This window comes from Oratosquilla oratoria, chromosome 24 (genome assembly GCF_046742065.1).
Source record: "Oratosquilla oratoria isolate Oo_2021 chromosome 24, ASM4674206v1, whole genome shotgun sequence".
Lineage (NCBI taxonomy): Eukaryota > Metazoa > Arthropoda > Malacostraca > Stomatopoda > Squillidae > Oratosquilla > Oratosquilla oratoria.
In genome coordinates this window covers 57,187,125-57,207,709 of record NC_134800.1, presented here as the reverse complement: position 1 = coordinate 57,207,709, position 20,585 = coordinate 57,187,125, and the positions used below count along the sequence as shown (strand labels likewise).

At 38.3% G+C, this 20,585-nt stretch overlaps 2 protein-coding genes across 9 annotated transcripts in view; one reads left to right on the top strand and one right to left on the bottom strand.

Annotated features, from left to right (window-relative positions):
* Positions 1-469: 469 nt before the first annotated feature.
* LOC143038665 (uncharacterized) overlaps positions 470-20,585 on the bottom strand; it is a 42,899-nt gene continuing 22,783 nt past the window's right edge. For 2 of the 8 annotated variants that reach the window (XR_012967585.1, XR_012967583.1), the window contains exons 3-4: positions 842-974; positions 470-568 (exon numbers count right to left, since the gene is read on the bottom strand). Coding sequence is in view for 2 of the 8 variants with exons in the window: in XM_076208173.1 (XP_076064288.1) it covers positions 17,523-17,554 (32 nt within the window). In the remaining 6 variants the exon portion in view is untranslated. Of the gene's footprint in view, positions 569-841; positions 975-4,663; positions 5,342-6,161; positions 7,934-17,423; positions 17,555-20,585 lie in introns of those variants that run through there. The other 6 variants (XR_012967586.1, XR_012967584.1, XM_076208173.1 and 3 more) reach the window with 4 other exon arrangements.
* LOC143038658 (uncharacterized) overlaps positions 17,499-20,585 on the top strand; it is a 46,518-nt gene continuing 43,431 nt past the window's right edge. Inside the window, exon 1 of the mRNA XM_076208160.1 lies at positions 17,499-17,842. Within this exon, the coding sequence (XP_076064275.1) occupies positions 17,499-17,842 (344 nt within the window). The remainder of the gene's footprint in view (positions 17,843-20,585) is intronic.

Genomic DNA, 20,585 nt, shown 5'->3' with positions numbered 1-20,585 from the left:
TGACTTCTAGGCAAATGTAAGATGGTACTGTATAGAACAGTGCCTACAAACTGCTCCAGCTTATCCACATTAAGATTTAGAAAAAATCCTCACAGCAGAGTTGCATGCTAGTTTGATTGATAAATGATATGTTTCAAAATTTCATCATTATGATTTTTTCTCAAATTTCTATAGCTTTCCAAATAATTGGTATCTCTCTTGCACTCTCTCGAAAAATTGACTTCTTTGTCACTGGCTGCCTCATTATCTGTAAAATATGAAAATGTGAATGGAAAACATTGCTGAAGTCAAGGGAGGACTTATGAAAATGAGACATTTATGTTAGGGATCTAGACAGTTTCAAATATTCATAAAATCATTATGAAAATGCTGAATCATTGAAAATATTTCATCATTTACCTGACTGAGGTTCACTAAAGGTGTCAGATTCCTGACTTGGCTGGTACAAATCTTCATCGTCACTATAGATCTCATCTTCACTCTCATATGCCAATTCTTGTGAAATAAATATGTTCCTTTTCTTGAGTTTAGGGTAAAATATACTAGGATCCATTTTGTATACCCTAACCTGAAAGAAACATGAATTATTATAATTAGTTCTCCCCCTAATTAGGATGCGCCATGGGTGACCCACTCAAAATATCAGGACCTTTTTCCCAATGTTCCAAATATGACCCATACCTAAGATTCATTCCCTACACATATATGATACTACTAGTGATAAAGCATACAAATTCTTAAGATTGACAATTTCGTCAGGAACACCACGAAATTTGTTCAATGATTTATAGAGGCATACATGAAAATATAAAAAATGTATAAATAAATAAATGCAACTCACCGGTGTTTTTCATCACCCAGAGTAATCCACTAAAGTCATACTTAGTAACAGTAGTCATCAGGGTAGTGGTAACAGAAAACGCGAAATGAATGTGTGCCGTAAATGTCCCAGTGATCCACAAGTTAAGATTTTCCTTTGTGAAAAGAGACTAGAATCAGTACCCGAAATGGGATCGAAATGTGTTTATCCCTTTCAATGTTTATGAATTTTCTTATCAGCTAAATAGAATTGCCCGACACTAATCGTAAAACGCCTACTGTGTGTGAGGTGATAGTCTGACAGTGATATGCGAAGATCTTACAAAAGGAGTTATCACAATGGTCTATTTTTCCTCCAACATTTTCCTCCAACCTCCATTTGAATAACTAGAATATGACCTCGGTCACAGAAATCTAGACGAATATTTCAACACTTTGTCTAACATTCGTATAGATCATTCAGCTTTGCTCTATACGACAGAAAGATAATTTGATATTCGGAGATTTAGAAAATAAAGTACTGTAACCGAAGTCGTTCCAACTCAAAAAACGAAATCTCAGCTGTCGGGGCTGTTGAAGCCCGTGGAAGCCCAGTGTGATAATTACTTTGGCACGGGGAGGAGAACTCCACCAGGTCCGTTTACCGGCGACAAGGAAAGGCTGGCAGGCCTGATTGCTGAGCTGCTTTCCGTTTTCTGTGAATTTTCCCCCATTTTTCTTCTTCGCGATTATTCCAAGCTGACCTTTATGTACGATGATGAATCATCTCCCCCAGTAACTGCACATGACCGATTAAATCTAGATGGGTTGCGTGGTATTTATCAAGAAAGTGTCGGCGTGAGTCGACGGTTATTATTTAGATCTATTCCTAGCGCTACGGAAATAGGTAAGCATTTGCTGAGAGCGACGAGAAAACGGTGTTACATTCAGTAACCGCAAGATCAATGGTGAGATCTCTTTTAGTATTCGCTATGGCAGAGCCATCAAAGAGTTCTGACTTTCGTTTGCGGCTCCACCTTCACCATTTCCATCAGAGTGTCGTCGCCAGGTCCCATTAATGCTGGTGGGTGTCCAACACTAAACAGGTCTTTTGTTTGAAACTTTATCTTTGATGTCATATCCGGTAGATCATCACTTCAACAGCGTACCGAAAATCTCTGAGTAATCCTCAACGTCAAATATCTCTACCTCCGCATCACTATCATTGTCATTCATGTTACTTGACCCCACTTGTGTTTGAGCAGGGAAAACCCAGCCTTGGGCTGATGTGGCCGTTGCCCAACCGACAGGGCACAGCCATTCGGTTCGACAGACACGTGTTTAAAGTGATGTGTGAACGTGTGAACAGGGTATTTGGTTGTCGAACACGTTGGTTAAACCCCAAATACCCCGTTCACACGTTCACACATCACTTTAAACACGTGTCTGTCGAACCGCGTTGTCAAACACGTTGGTTAAGCCCCAAATACCCCGTTCACACGTTCACATCATTTTAAACACGTGTCTGTCGAACCCCGCCTTGGCTATCGTTGTGGGTGGCAAGTGGAGCGGGGAGAGACAAATGCTGCAAACTTTGTGGGGCGGCGGTACAACAGTCCCTCCACCATTACAAAGGATTACAAAGGCGGAGCATGCCGGCAGGAGACCTTTTGATCCATAACTAGGTCGAATGCGAAAAAACCATAATAATAATAAATAAATAGATGCATATAGTTAAATAATAAACAAATAGGTAACTAGTAAATAATAATAAATTGACATATAACTAATAATAAATGCGAACCAAGCAAGTAATGATAAACAAATAGCCAAATGATAACAAAACACTGCCACTGCCATTCTTCGCCTCCTAGGTCTCACCCTACCACTCCCCGCGGCACCTTGCCGTCGTCTCTTCTTCCAACCTTCAGTTTCTTTGGGGCCACACTCTCACCCTAGCGCCACCTGAGGTTGAGGGGTGCTCTCCCTTCCTGATATCTTCTGGGCACCATCGCTGCTAAAAGTGGTATTGCGTGTTCCGGTCCGCTCGGGTGACAGCCCCGCAAACAAACAAATAAATAAATAAAATGAAATAAAATAAAGAAAAATAAGTATAAATAAATGACAAAGTAATAATAATAATAATAATAATAATAATAATAATAATAATAATAATAATAATAATAATAATAATAATAATAATAATAATAATAATAATAATAATGATAATAATAATAATAATAATGATAATAATAAGAAGAAGAACAAAAACAACAACAACAATAATAATAATGATGATGATAATAATAATAATGATAATAATAATAATAATAATAATAATAATAATAATAATAATAATAATAATAATAATAATAATAATAATAATAATAATAATAATAATAATAATAAAGAGTTGCCTAGTCGCGCACGTTTGTTCTTATTGTTTATCTTATTTTTGTCTATTGTTATTATTGTTTATCTAGTCTATTCCTTCGGAGCGCTCTGTAGGACTAATAATTTCCCCCCTGAAACATAATACATACATGTTATACAACTTATATTAGAAACACATCTAGCCAAAACTGACAGGAAAAAATCATACAAGGGCATTGCTGTATCCTATTATTCTGTCCATAACCATCCTCTCCTCCTGGGTTGCGTAGCTGGTACCCGCTCGGTGGTCCGAGACTGTTCGAACGCGTGAGACGGTGAGTCCACGTCTGTAGCCTCCCCAATTATCAGCTTAGGCTCATAGGCCCGGGTGAGGCCCGATCTACCAGTTCCGTGATAACAAGGTCAGTGCGTTACTAATGTACTAGCCAGAGGCTATTCAACACACATCCTTCCTCCAAGGAGTCACTGCTCATACTGATGTTATTTTGTTTATTTGAGCTAACCCCAGCGGCCCGGTCATACTTGTGCTTGTAGTGTTCATCCACTAATGTGTAAAACTAGTATGAGGCTGAGTTCTTCCCCAGCTAGCACACAATGATTGTATTCACTAAATTCATTAGCCCAAATATAGTTGACTTATTATTTTTTTTCTCCGCAGAAAATATCTAGTTGCCATGATATCCACCGATGAAGAGTTTGGAAAGAATATGACTAATTCCTTTCTTTATCTATTATTTTATTTATCTATTCATATATTTATTTAGATATTCATTCATATATTTATTTATTCATGTATTATCTATCAAGTTATTCATACATCCATTTATATATTTTTGTTAATTTGTCATCTTATTTGTTTATTTCATTTTTTTATTTTTGGACAGTTCTCTGGATAATCCTTCTGGGTCATATTTATATATTCGTTTATATATATATTTAGTTATCTATCTATTTGTTTACTTATTAACTTGTTTATCTATCTATTCCTTTATTAATTCTGGTCAGCTCAGCTACGCCATCCAAGGTCTTCTAGAACAAATATTTGAGTGGTCTGCGTCTTCAGTTTTTTAAAAGTCCCATACACGTTAACGGGTCGGTGACCATTCTGATTAGTTTTCGGGTGACGTTCTCCACAAGTATTTTAAAATTTGGAATGCTGTCTGTACCCAATTCAACTAGGGCCAACTTCTATTGCTAGATTTTTTTTATTATTATGTTCATTATGTATCACTGATTGCCTATGTAACTTATAGCGTTTTCATGGCGGCCACAAAATCCTTACCGTGTTTTTTCATTTTCGTCAAAAACAACATTTAATACTTTTACGCATTTTATTATAAATAATAATTAGTATTAAAAGTATTCATGTACACGCCACACCGTATACGGCCAGAGTGTGCACGCTTTCAGTGTAATTAAAAATGTGGACGATATTTTGTGCATTTTATTTTGTTCTTTCTTTTTTTTTTACTTTGTACATGACTAATTTGCATCATATTCGCTGCTACCACTGCTGTGCATGAGTATCGAGTCACTAGAGGGGAATATGAAAATTAAAAGGATTGTTGACAAAGTGACGAAGTGTGGAAGTGATGACAATTTGGTGCGTGCCAGGAAAGTATGTCGTCGATCAATGAGGTGACAATCTTGTTTGGACATTTTCTTCTTCACAGTCCCCTAAATCCATTTACCAATTTAAAACGGATTCATCAGTCGGGTCTAGATTATGTTTACATTAAAAACCACATTATTTTAGCGCGATTAGGTCGTGTTTGGTAAGAAAGTAGAGGGTGCCACTATAGCGTGAAGTCTACCACACTAAAGCGTGCGAGCTACCTCCCGTTAGCACTATAGCGTGAGGTCTACCATTTCTAATTACATTCACATTAACGGAAGAAAGGTAAAGATAAACATGTTATTATATATTTCCATACATTTATTCTAGCGATACACACTTCGTACCTCTAAGAATGACATAAATAGGTTAGGTTAGGTTAGGTCAGGTCACATGGACAGGTCACGTTTTTGATGTAATTGGGCAGGACACATATTTGATGGACAGGTGCGGGGAGCGTCCCGGAGGAAGGCGGGTCACCCGGTGGACCTAATGCTGCTCCTGGGTAGGCGACATATGGCGGTAGACTTCACGCTATAGTAGCATCCAAAAACTTTCGTTAACTAACATTTAATATAATTTTATTATTAAAATAGCCCTAAATAAACCAAAAAGCGACACGAGACAGTGTTACTGTAATATATATAAATATATATATATATATATATATATATATATATATATATATATATATATATATATATATATATATATATATATATATATATATATATTCGTAATAGACAACTTGGCGCATTCAAACCACGCTTAATATGATTTGTGGTATCGTTATGTTGCGGTAGATTCGTCTTAAAGGTAGTATATAACAATGATTCCACTGAGGAATGAAAGTGACTAAATTTAGCAGTGTACACAAGCTTAGTTCACTATACTCCTGAATCTTATGCCAAATAAAATCTGCCTATTGCAGGAATATAATCTAGACAGGGTGTCACATTGCAAAACTTTTATTTGCATCTATCTAAAACTGTATACCACTAAAATGGGGTCAAGGAACCGCACAGCTATAAAACAGTGGATGCTAATATACAAATGATAACCAGGATCTGCGTTCGAGTCATTGGGAAACATGGGCATTCTGGGAAGACCCACAGATCTCGCATTCATGTCACATTTTTCCTCCTCTTTCATTGACGTTGAGGCGAGGGAGAATGGGGCAACAGGCACTGTACCGTACATAAACCGTCTCCCAAATAATCGGGGGGAAATTCTAGCGAAGTCATAGTCAAAGCGAGAATAAGCATCTTAAAAACTGCCAGAGTAAACACAACACTATGAGAAGCCAAGAGATCGTAACTGTACACAAGGCAGTCCATTCGTATATTGCACTCACTTGGTGGTGCTCTGTACGTTGACTGAGGTGGCGGTTTGGTCGGGTCAAATTAAATCCAACTTCCAGTGTTTCTCTAGTCAGCTTTTAAAGGAATTTAACGATGTAGCTTCAGCAATCTGCAACAGATGTCTATGTTGACACGACCGCCGACACTGTGATCTCATTCGTTCAGTAGTGCTGGGCAAATACCGCTAATCTCAGTACCGGAATTACCGGTAAACAACAATGCCGTTACCGGAATTACCGGTATTTTACCGATAAAAGACTCGTGAGGTAGTAGTCGCCTTTATGACTTAAACCTTTAAACAAATTTCATCCTACTATGGTGTGTAGTCACAACCCCATTGCATATTCTGTATATTGAAATAAAGTAAAAATTTCGAGTAGCCAGTTCTATTTTGTTTACGATATTGTGTTTATGGAGATATCTGGCAACTCCTCCCACCAATCGGAAGCAAGCTATGATTCTCAACAGTAAACACATGATTTTGAATTTTATAGATATCAGTGCGTTATCAAAAATAGAGGTAGAAGCATGCCGCCTATCTACAGTATCCAGCCTCCCAGTTTAACTGTCTCTCCTGAAAAATCAATGTTTTTGTCCTTTAATAAGCTATATGTCTGGTTCTATTTTACATATTATTTTGATTGTTATGTCATTGTAAAGGGAAAAAGTCGTACTTTAATTGGTGCTACTTTAGTATGCTATCTACCGCGCAAGTGAGTGAAAGGAGGGTGTCTGAGGGTGGGTGTGGTGTATAAACTTGTCCGCCTCTGCATGCATGGGTCTATGTTTGGAGGGTGCATGTGGGAGTGGGAGTTTTGTTAATACACACACATACACATATAAAGCTTTGACTAAATTGTAATAAATGTTTTCTTAAAAACTAACCTAAACTGACTAATTTGTAATAGATGTTTTCCTAAAAACTGCTTTTAATGTTCCCTTGTTTTAATACTTATTTCATACAAATTAGCCCAGCACGTGATCCAAAGACCAAGGTGAATACTCAAGGATATATTAGATTTCATTGTTAGCATATTTTTTATTTATTTCCTCATTTGGCGACACGCGGAATTTTTCGATGAAACTTTCACAATTAATATAATTTCGTATGCTGATCACAGAAATAACATTAATTCTATTGAGAAATTGACAAAAATGCAAAAAAAAAAAAAACCGGTTTTAATGGTAAAATAATTACCGAGACCTTAGCGGTACATACTTGCTTATGGTAAAAGTTTAACCAGTAAAATTAGCGGTACAGTGGGCCGTCAGTGTTGTCACTCAGTACCATCAAGCCGAGACGTGCTTACCGCTCTCTGAATGTTATGGTATAGCTTATCGGTTAACGGAGCCTTAACGGTAGCAGAATTTTTGCTGGTAAGCTACCGTCAAGGTTGTTACCGATAAAACCCGTAACTATCGGTAGCTGCCCACCACTACCGTCAGTACCGTCACTCAGTACCACCAAGCCGAGACGTGCATACCGCTCTCCGAGTGTTATGGTATAGCTTATCGGTTAACGGAACCTTAATGGTAGCAGAATTTTTGCCGGTAAGCTACCGTTAAGGTTGTTACCGATAAAATGGGTAACTTTACCGGTAGCTGCCCACCACTATCGTTCATTATACGTACTCGTAGATGCTATGTGCCTGAATGTAAACTACGTAGCTTCCCTCCAATTCCATGTATATTGCGCACGTTGTAAGGAGCTTACGACAGGAGGTGCGTACTATTAGGGCAGGTAACTGCCAATGGGAATCGGAGAGCAGTGTTGCCACTTGTGTAGAGGCGAATTCCCACAGATTAAAGATTTTTTCCCCACAGATTTCCACAAACTGAAATTAAAATTCCACAAAAATTCCCACAAAATTAATACAGCATTATTTCATATAAATTTATTATTGATGAAGAAAATTAAACATTTTCCTTACAAAAAAAAGCAGTTACTTAATATTTAACAACTATAGACAGCCTGCAGCTACAGTAGGCCAACCAAAACTTTGCAATACAAACATCATAATGACAATAATTAGATTTATGGTTACCTACAGTCTCAGTTTCTTACTGCATTAAATCAAGATATGACATTCTCCTCCTCCTCCTCCTCCTCTCTAGAACCTTTAGCCCCAAAATTTCTTATCCTGTCATCAGTGGGCTGAAAGTTTACACACGACTGATAATAATGAACCAACCCATACCTTATCTGCAACAATGCCTTTACTGACCTAACTTTTAGACGATTTCTCAGTTTCGAGTGAACAACATTCATTTGAGAGAAAATTCTTTCTACTGAGGCATTTGAAAATGGAAGGGGCAACAATGCCAGTGCGAGGCCTGAAATGTTTGGGAACATTTTTTGTCCTGCAGAATTTTCCCTTTCATTTACCTCAGTCCAAAAACTTACTACATTACCCAAGCAACTTTTAGGCCACTGCTGAAGACACATTGAACTCCATTCATTTTCAAGACCATCTAGATCCTCAAAGGTAGACCGATACCTAGCACCAATCAGAGCAACAGGGTCTTTAATCTGCGATGTGGCAATGGAAGGATGGAAATTTTTCAACATCATAAGTATCTCAACATTATCAGGTAAGCGCATCTGAACTTGTTTTATGAGTTCAACCACAAACTCTTTACACCGCTCTTTGATATAGTGAACTTGAGCTACAGTTAAAGAACAAGCAGATGCATATGTGGTGAACTCATATCCAAAGTTCATTGTCTCACATGGCACAACATGACCCAGAAATTTAAGTTTGGGTAGGTTTTCATCAGAACATTTTGGCAAGTGCTTTCCATTTACTACAATGTTCATTAGATTACGATACATTGCAATGAGATCCTGTGTTACTTTTATGACATCTGCAGTTTGTGACTGGAAAATCTTATTAACACTATTTCTTTCAGAGTTTTTCTGACGAACAACAAATACAATTTATTCTGGTCATCTCTGTATGCATCAGACAGGGTTTTCGCTGTGTAACAACGTTCTTTGGAAGCACTCAGATCAAAATGAAGCTTTAGAGCCTCCCACTGATCGATAATCATACTAACTACTTCCAACCTTGCTAACCAGCGTGTGCCTGCCAGTCCCTGCACCTTCTTAGGTACACTGTTTTCTAACACTGTATATAGCCTGATACTCATTAGTCCTCTTAGGACTAGTAGAAAACCAATTATGAGTTTCTCTAACTACAAAATCAACAATTATAGGAAGGCATTCAGAAGCCTTACTGGCAGCAAGGTGAAGGGAGTGGCACACACACCTAAACAGGGTTAATTCAGGATTATCAACTCTTAAAAGTGTTGAGAGTGAATGAGTTCGACCGATCATCGAACTGGCTCCATCAGTCCCTAGGCCTATCATTTTTTTTTTCACATCTAGGCCGTCCTCAGCCAAGCATCTTTTAACAGTTTGATAGAGAGTATCAGCTGTAGCATTTTCTATTGGTAGTAGACGATAGAAAGTGTCCACTACAGACTTTTTACTTGTACTGCAAAAACGAATGCAAAGGGCAAGGCAAGATATATTTGCTTCGTTGGTCTCATCAACCACCAAGCTAAAAAATTGGTCTCCAATTTCATTTCTTAATTTAACAGCAAAAGATGGAGCAATGACACATTTCTGAAGACGTGCACATTTAGTATGATGCATTCTGAAATCTTGTAATGTGCGTGATTTCATATCCAACTTAGGCAAAAGTTCACCCAAGTGATCTACTGATAAAGCTGAGGCATGTTCAGCTATATAAACTGCAATTCTAAGCTCAGCAATTTTGACTGGATCTCTCTCTATGGGACACATAGCATCTTTGATGGACCTCTGGCTCTTGCTTGTAGAGGATTTAGTGTTATCCACGTGTTTCTTGCTAAGAGAGTGACCAATCACGGATTTCATGTGCGCTTGAAAGGAATTTCCGCAAACTTTGCATCGTGCTTTGCTTGCATCACCTGGGACTGACTGCAGCCAACCTAAAACCAAGAAGTCAAAGTTCTCTGATAAACATACAATAGTTATACCATTTCATCCTGCGGTAATTTATATTACGACTACATAAGCACTGAGAAAACGTAGATCTATTTTAGCGTACACCACACCTTGGTAAAGTAAAATGATCCAGCGGCAATCAATTAATGGCTATAAGGAAAGCATACATGTATCTATTTGTACATGCTCTTCATCTATTTTTAACAAGGTAACTTAACAGATTCGAAATTTTTGTCTTTACCTTTAAAACGTTGATCATTTTCCCATGATGGACGGTCCCTCTGACTGTATTTCCTTGTACTTTTGTCAGTCATCTTGACTATCACTAGCAAATAAAGTAGGTCCTACAAGCACCGGCCGTCTTGCAGACCGGTGTGACTAACAGCAGCTGAGCAACAGAGCTTACTGTATAACTGAAACTGTAGAGTGAAGTAAGCCTCTGGCGAGACTTCCAAAACGTTCCAAGATTCCAACTTGAGCCTGTTGACAAAGGAGTCGAGAGTTTCTACTGGCCAGACCGTGCTTGAACGTATGACGCTTTCGACATATCGCGGGGAGGGTTGACCGTACTTGAACGGATGGCGTTTTCGACCTATCGTGGGGAGGGTCGACCGTACTTGAACGTATGACGCTTTCGACCTATTGCGGGGAGGGAAGAGAAAACGTTTTCGCTTGGGCTGTGTCTTCATTGTTGAAGTTGTCCTCCTCCTCCCCCCTACCCAATCCCTTCCGACTGCCGAATAAACGAGTGATGGAGTCAGATGGACACGTGAGTTATGAAACGGACCAAACTATGATCCACCCCATTCCCAGCTTACCCATATTATGTACCACAGAATTAGTTCCAGTATTTAAAACTGACTGATTCAACACAACCTAGTTATGTATTCCAACAATACTTTTTCAAATTCTCTTATTTATGGAGAATCTTAGTTATTTGTCTGACTAATTGTTGATTCCATAGAATTTCCCACAAACTGTATGGATTCCCACAAAAAAAAAAAAAATTGGTCTCCCCACAAACAGTCCCACGTCAGATCATATGTCCCACAGATCTGTGGGAAAATCCCACAAGTGGCAACAGTGTCGGAGAGAAGTGCGAGATTCCCACGACAAGGAAATTTTGAAAACTGCACCATTCGATTTCGTCACCAGCGGCCTCCTGTAGCCTACATTGAACTATCTGTTTTTGAATATTTGATTATCACCCCCATGATAGCTTACAAAAATATGCACAGAACTGTAGGTTTATTTAGGATTACTGGTGTTTTTACATACATGCAGAAATATATATTGTTCAACTTACCAAATTACGTGAATTTAAGTCAACCTGGATGATTAAACAACATTCATGCTCTGCACAAGATAGATCACATAATTATTACTGGAATCTTATCAAGAAGAAAGGAAAGTGAAAGTATTCATATCAGATAGTCCCAGCATGCGGCGCAGTAGCCGATACGAATTTTGTTGCATGAATGTGATATGTATGTTGTGAATAGGTTATCAAGGCCACTTTTTATTTGTCGTTCACTTCTCGATGTCCTTAATTCGTGAATATAATTATTATAATTTTCAAAATAGCTACATATTTACCCTCGTCAAATGTGCCACGGAAATCATGGCAGAAATTAATTCTAACGTAATGAAAAACTTAGGTCTTTTCTCCTGATGTTTATTTTCCGCCTTCCATCAAGGATAGCCTACTAGTAGTTCTCGTTAGTTTATTTGTACTTCATATTATTCATCCCAGACCCTCTTATGCCTTTACTTTTTCTTTTAGGAATGTCCCCTGTGGGGCTACAAGGAGAAGGATGCCTAGTCCCAATCCCCGTCCCTTTCTTCTCGCCTTTTACGATCCAAGTGGGAATACTTGGTGGCAGTATTCTTTTCCCCCACCACAGGGAATTCCCCCACCACAGAAAAAGAATACTCAGAGAAATAGTACAGGACAGCAACAACGGGTTGGGGGACAGCATAACGGAGGGACAGTCGTAGTATAAAAGTGTCATAATTTCTCTATGAACAGAGTTTTCCTCTATCATAGACAAAATGATGTGTGGCTCTGGTCCGTAGGGGCGCCCCATATAGACCCTAAAGTGTCAACTGCATGCTACTTTGCCACAATAACAAGCAGCCAATACAGGGAGAGAGGGTAGAGTGCCAGAGGACTGGAGGAGTGCCTATATAGTTCCTCTTTACAAGGGAAAAGGGGACAAGTGTGAATGTAGTAGTTTCAGAGGGATTAGCTTGTTAAGTGTAGTTGGGAAGGCTTATGGGAGGATCTTGATTGAGAGGATTAGGAGAGGAACAGAAGGAGTAATTGGTGAGGAACAGTGTGGATTTAGGACAGGTAGAGGTTGTGTAGATCAGATCTTTGTGGTAAGACAGATATGTGAGAAAGCTATAGGAAAGGGGAAGGATGTTTTTTGGGCTTTTATGGATCTGGAAAAGACTTACGATAGGGCAGACAGAAAGGCACTGTGGGAGGTTATGCAGATATACGGGATAGGAGGAAAGCTTCTGGGAGCTGTCAAGAGTTTTTATGAGAGTAGTAGAGCTTGTGTCAGGATTAGAAATGGAGAGAGTGAGTGGTTCGAGGTAAAGGTGGGACTTCATCAAGGATGCGTTATGTCGCCCTGGCTGTTCAACTTATACATGGATGGGGTGGTGCGAGAGGTAAATGCAAGGGTAGTGGGCAAGGGATTGGAGATGGTTAAAGAAAATGGAGAAAAGTGGGAGGTGAGCCAGCTGTTGTTTGCGGACGACACTGCGCTTGTGGCAGGATCGGAGGAGGGATTGAGGAAGTTGGTGGCAGAGTTTGGGAGAGTATGTGATAGAAGAAAGCTAAAGATAAATGTGGGTAAAAGTAAGGTGATGAGATGTACAAGGGGTGAAAGTGGCAGTAGACTGGAAGTGAGCATTAAGGGAGAGCGACTGGAGGAAGTGGATAGTTTTAGATACTTGGGTGCAAATGTGGCAGGAAAAGGTGGAGTGAAGGTGGAGGTAGAATGTAGATTGAGAGAAGCGAGTAAATGCCTTGGTGGTTTAAAGAGTGTAATGAGGAATAGACATTTGGGAATGGATGCTAAGAGGAGACTGTATGAAGGAGTGATTGTGCCAACAGCACTGTATGGGGCAGAAACATGGAACATAAGAGAAGAAGAGAGAAGGAGTTTGAATGTGTTTGAGATGAGGTGTCTGAGAAGTATGATGGGGGTTACTAGGGTAGATAGAGTGATAAATGAGGAGGTGAGGAGGAGAACAGGGGTGTAAAGGGAGTTGGGAGATAGTGTTGATGAAAGAATATTAGGATGGTTTGGACACATGGAAAGAATGAGTGAAGAAAGACTAGTAAAAGAGGTATGGAAGGCAGATGTGGAGGGAGTGAACATGAGGGGACGTCCTAGGATGAGGTAGATGGATGGGGTGAAGGGGGCTTTGGGGAAGAGGGGAATGTCTGTTGAGGAAGGACGGGAGAGGACAGAAGATAGGGGTGAATGGAGAATGGTTGTATATGGATGATGTTGTGATGCATGAGGTGGAATGGGCGGGGGGATGGGGGGTGAGGTAGTATGTGTGAGCAAAATTTGACGCAGCCCGAAGGAATTTCTCCCCGTCTTCTCCTTTTATGCAATGGGGGACGGAGAGGGGGGGGTCGCCGATTTAATTAAGCGGCCTTGCTGTGGATGTGTGTGTCTTGCGACACTGTTTCTGACCCAGGGCAGTGGACAAGGTGCAGGGATGACCCGTCATCCAGGAGGTGCTAAGATAAGAGGGAGGGTGGAGGTGTGTGGAGTGTATTCAGGGATGGAATGGGTGGAAATGATTTTATGCCTTTTCCTTTTTGGCTACCTCCCTTGTAAGGGGGAAAAAGCCTTGGTATATGTATGTATATTATTCATGTCCTTAATTCACATCTTATTTTCATCTTTAACAAAACTAAGTTCTTGATTGTAGTATGTCTAAGGTAGAACTGTTTTAAGTTTTGTGTTTTTTTTTTTAATGTTTTCGAGTTATACAGCAAGACAACGGAAATACAACAATGGCGTTTCCTTGCGGATGGCAAGCTGTGCGCGCCTTCTCTTGGTCGGTTCTGCTATAATTAATCGCTATCAACATTGACATACCATAGGTTTCTCTGAGGTGATCTGAGGGTCTTCGTTATAGTTGTTAGTCTTGATATACTGTATATGAGCATGGGTAGAGAGTATCAGATGTGATGTAACGAAAACCTGTAAATATTATGCATATACATTTATGGATATCAACCTCTATGACCAAAACAGTGAATGAAATACCTTAGTGGAAGCCAGAATAAAAAGAAAAGTACGTTAGGAATTACTCATCAATGCTAACACTGCTTCTGCTATCAACTATAATTATTTTTTGTGGTGTTTGAGGTATCTTGCAAGGATATTCTGGGTATGTATGAGTATAATGATGATAGGGTTGCCAACTCTGTTAAGCTACAATAAAGAACAAAGACTATTGATATTTATTTAAGTGGTTATAGATCATAATAAATGCCAATATTAAATGTGAGTTCAAAATTACATTTCTCTTCCCTAAATGAAAATACTAAAACAAGAATGGCAAGACATTTGTTTGACCTTGATCAAAGGATTCTAATCTTTAAAACTATATTTGCCCTAGCTTTTTGCTGCCTTCAGAAAATTTGTATAATTTTTGCTGTTTTTAGCGAGTTCCAAATAACTAACTTTTATGTTAAAATGTATGAGAAGATCATTCTTAATTAATTCAACAGAGCATCAGTTTCTTTCATCTCGCCATTTAGATGACATTAAACTAAAAACTCTCTCACAATAAGATGATATTCCTGTTATTGATTGTACAAAAGAAACTATTTTGAAAACATTGATACAATTAAGGTACATAGATTTGAAAATAAAATACCAGTTTCTGATTGTTGTTTTTGAGCTTATGAGGAGTTCAGAACGTGTCGAAGATTCTTTGAATTAATACTTCCTTATCAAAAAGTTCATCCATCTTTAAATTAAGCTTTCCTTCTAGCTTCAAATGTTCTACTACTACAAATTTCTGAAACTTTGGGAAATGAGTGGCCTACGAAGCTTAGGTTTTATAATTTGCCGAATGTTGAATTTCATCGAAATCTATTCAGTTTTTCCAAATATCTGTTAATAATATGAAATATTGGCACTATTATTACAAGTTTTCTCACATAGATTTCACTGTTCTAGTATTTATAACAAATTATGGCTCGATTTTGTGAAGGGTCTTATCAGTACACTGTTGTATAATACGCCATGTTTGTTTTGGTTCTCCATGAGTTCAGTCGATAGGCGGAAGTATTGCCTTTCCAAACGTCCAACGGCACCTCCTTTCTTTCTCTATTGTTTTTCTTTTCTTTTTTCTTGGTGGTGGTTCTCATATTTAGTGACAGTTTACGATTTTCTGGTTTTCCCAAAATTAGTGGCTTTTCTTTTTAATGGAAAATTGAGTTATACGTAAAATGAGGCTCTGTACGTCTGGTATTGTGCAGAATACAGATTTTGTCTGCAGTCTTACAAGAAGTAAACGCTTTTGCAATCATCACATTTTGAGAGTAGGAAATTGAACTTCAAGTCAAAACGATTTCAAAATAAAGGACAAATAGTGTCATTCCATATTTCAATAAAGGACAAGGGCAAATAGAGCTGAATAAAGGACTGTCCTTTGAAATAAAGGACGGTTGGCAACCCTAAATGATGACGTCAGGCGTGCATCCTCTGTCGTTGCACAATTCTTCTATATGATGTGATATGAGGTCTTAGTCATTTGATATTTACAGTTTCCCTCGGCCAAACAAAAATCGCTTGTTGGCAGCTATAGGCACGAGTATATAAGCGTCATTTGGGGTTTATGAATTTTGTCTTACGGAAATTTGTCTTACGTACTTTCGTACGTTTTTCTTAATGTGAATAAAATTTGTAGTGTGTTTTCGTCCCTGGTATGATGCAGTAAAGGAGAATGCAATTTTATATTATACTAATATTATGCAGGATAATTGCAAAATGAGCATTTGGGTAGCAATAATCTCCACTTCTATCCTTGAAAATGATACTAGAATATAAAATTTCTTGTCTCCGATCTTGGAGGAAATACTCGTATCTGAAAAATAGTTCGTTCTTTGTGGATTTTCACACGAGGAAACAAGGAGGGAGGACCGCTGTGTAAATGAAACGGTTTGCTCTACTATGAATGTGCTGTGTCTTGCTGCATTGCTTCTGACACGGCAGTAGGCCAGGGATGACTCCTCATCCACGAGGACCTAAGATGAAAAGGAAACAAATGGGTGGGGGTGGGTGCATGCCTTGGTTGGCTACCTCCCTTATAAGGGTGTAGAAGCTTTTTCGTACATTGATGGTTTGTGATATAGTACTCTTCTGCAGTTTCTAATTGTTTATAGTTATATATCTATGCATTGTGTTCACAGGAGTACGGAATACTTTCGTAAGAGACATTTTTATGCAAATACCGAATCCTCCCCTCCAACACCTTCGAAAAAACTTTCTTCCAATTAAAAAGCAAAGGAAATAATTGTGTAGTTCACCTGACTCCAATGCTCCCTCCCTCCGTATCTTCACGGGGCTCCACTCATGTCTTATCTGTGTGACATCACGTATCTGTGTGTAGATAGGACTGAGAGAGCTAGGGCGTGGTTGTGTTTGGTGTGTATGTATGGACGGTGTGAAGATGGAGGCTTTGAGGATTGTCAGAAATTATCACACGACAGGAGAATGTGGCTTTGGGGATTACTGTTATTACCACCACCACTATTACCACTACTTACTACTACTATTACTACTACTACTACTACTACTACTACTACTACTACTACTACTACTACTACTACTACTACTACTACTACTACTACTACTACTACTACTACCATTGATGATTTTGTGAAATATGTAGTTGGTGCTGCTAGTTACGATCGCATTACCAGGAATTCATCTTTCGCTTAGAGTTGTAGTCCTATCACTGCGCAAGGAATGATCAAAGTCCATGCACGTGTTAAAATTGTTTATGAAAGTAATCGTCATTGTTAGTATAATATGCCGATTTATTTTATTAATTAACTAGTTATAATCGAAGCTACTGCATATTTTTGTTGCGTCACATCTGATATTTCTCACATCAAGAAGTTTCTATAAATCAACGATGTTGTGGTGTTTTATATCATACTCTGTGTGCTATAGTCTCACGGATAACCTTCGAGTACCACTACGCTACTACGCGTTGTCAGTCTCTTGCCCGATCTGCCTCGGAATGTTTGTTTGGGTGCGGTGACCACAGTTTGTGCTGTAAAGCTCTCATGATGGAACGACTGATTTCATCATCAGTGAAAGTAGAAACAGATGACGAGGATTCCTGTGATAGAAAGAACATAATAGTAATAGGAAATGAAATGGGAAATCTTAAATCGGAGAAGGAGATGAAATTCTTCGAAACAGTGTATATTGTTACGTCCTCCTTGAGAAATCCATCGACTTCTTCAGCTCCGTCATTGATTGTACATAATTTCTCGTCTCCTTCTGCTACTCCAACAACATCTCCGTACCCAACAGTTTCAAGAACAGGCACAGTAGAGACAAAGAATAATAACGAGGGGACGCTAGAAATACAACTTGGTCAGAAAGAGCAGGATGAAAATGCGGGGTGAGTTGGGTGGTGCAATACTATCATTTGTTGACGTAAGAGACTTATTCATTTAAGTTGAATAAGTAGCCTACTAATGCTATAAGTAAACCCAGGAAATATGTATATCCAGAACTGTAGGTTGAACGTTGTTGGTTTTTAGTTTAAAATCATGGTAAGACTGCAATTTGTACTGGTATTTTTTTTAAGTTGCATTTTGATAGACTTTTCTTTTACCATTACCATAGGTTCATTTCATTAGAGAATTTAAAATGGGTAACCTGAAATTAATGCGGGATATTATCCAAGTCACAAAAGTTTTTATGTATCACAGTTGGAATTGTATATTGCTATAATAGTATATTCATGTATTCACTTGTATCTGTGAATATAGAAATATAGGTATGATTACTCAAATATACAAACATATTTTTACTATACTGATTTTAGATCAGTCTATTGTTTTCACTGTATCAATTATAACCTGTCTGGCAATCTTTGTATCATCTCTGTTGTGATTGGACAACAGCTTTTTCATTTTGTTTAGGTGTAAGAATAGGTCATAATAAAATTTGATTGGTTAATTTCATCCACAACTAGATTATATCATTATTGTTGAGCTGATTTTCAGTGGGAGATCCATCAGTGACAGACAACATTGAGCAATACCTATCCTATCCTAACTTAACCAGTATTGACTTTCCTCATGCAATATATCTTTTTAATTGCTCTTAGAAATGCATTTCTTTCCAATAAAATTGTTTTCAACAGAAAATTGCTGGAAGCAAATAATAATGTCCCAAATACTTATGGCAAATCAGAAAACTTTTGATATGAAGGGTGGAGTGGAAGCTTCCATAGGATGCTAGAATGAAGAGCAAGATCACACTTGCCAGAACATCAGAAAGAACTTACCAAGATGTAGTCTGATGGACACACAGTATCCCTGAGTGCACAATCTCCTTAATTTATGAGTCTGTAGTTATCTACCATATTTTGACTCTTCTTAGTCATGAGTTCGAGTCCTGTGCTCCTCTATACCTGTCAGTGACTGTTACTTGCCCCAACAGTCTAGGCTAGGGCAAAGGTAATGGCTTCAGCCAAAGCTATGTGTGTCCTGGCATATGCTCCTCACCAAATGTAATCTGACCATACCTGTTTTACCCTTATCCTAACTCATATAAATATGTTAAACATACATATACCAAAGACTCCCTTACAAGGGAGGTAGCCAAAACACAAAGGCAGGTTTATTTCTACCAAAAACATAGTCATACATTGCATGGTCACTTTAATCACCATGCAATATAAACAGTCTGCTGTGGTATAAATTTTGAACTTGGTATGTAATGAAGTTCCCATGGGCCAAAATGAGGTCAAAATAAGGGATATTTTCAATCATTCAATATGTTCCCCCTGGTTTCTCTTGTAGAAGACCTACAACCTCTAGAAAACTGGTAACAGCCCCCAGGTGGGACTTTAAGTCACTAAGAGAGGAGATATTGTGTTGGTGTCTGGGGATTGTTAGTGTGGGGAATTGTAGCATGAAGTGTTCTGTATCTTCTGGGGCAGTTTGAATCTATGGCCAGGCCTATTCTGTGTTGATACTGTCTTGATGCAGGATGGTGTCCTGAGAGCAGGCATGCTAGTGTGGTTCTTGTCAGGTGTGGGAGTGTTTTATCCCTAGGGCGTATATCTAAAGGTTGTTGTAGTAGTTTGGCAGTCTTACTTGAAGGGTTGTTTTGTTTTTGCAAAGGATTTCAAAGGAGGAGCATGCTGGCAGGAGACCATTTGGTCCATAACTAGGTTGGATGTGGAAAAAATTATAATAATAAATAAAAGAAAAATGTAAATTATAATAGTATAAATAATAATAAATAAAGTAAATAAATGCATAGGTATAGTTAAAATTATAAACAAACAGGTAAATAGTAAATAATAATAAATTGACAGATAACTAATAATGAATAAAAATCAAGCAAATAATAATAAACAAATAAAATAAATGGCAGTCATTACAACATCTTGCTTTGGTGTTTATCTAAATGAATCTAAAAGCTTCGAACTGAGCTACATTGCACTGCCTCTGCAGGAAGTTTGTTCCATTCATTAACTACGCGGTTGGGGAAGTTGTTTCTACCTACTTCCAAATTAAATCTATTTCCTGACAGTTTGAGACCATTATTTCATGTCGTATTCTCATTCAGTGTGAAAAATTTGTCCCTGAGTATTTACCTAGTTGTATTTTACAGGAAGGGGAGCTATGCTTGTGGTGTCCCATCTTCATATCTCATTTTATCTAGACTGTTTTAAAATTCGTGTATTGTTTTTGCACACCTCATTTTCATCTAACCTGTTCCAAATGTCTATTACCCTGTGGGGAAAGCTGTTCTTTTTCAGGTCTCTCCTATAACCATCTTTCTTGATTTTCTTTCCGTGTCCTCTTGCATCTCTACTATCCCATTTTATTAGATCCTCTTTATCAGTAGTTTCTGTGCCTTTCATGATTCTATAAATAGTTATTAAGTCCCCTCTCTTTTCTTTGCTCTAATGTCTGTTGCTCAAGTTTTGCTAGTCTCTCCTTGTATGATAGTTCTGAGAGTGTTGGTGCCAATTTCGTAATTGCTCTTTGTATTCTTTTAAGTTTTGTTGTACATTTTTTTGTACTTGGTGACCACGTCGTCACTGCATACTCCAATCTTGGTCTTATCAAAGTGACTAGTATTTTCTTCACCATTTCTTCGTCCAGGTATGTAAATGCCAT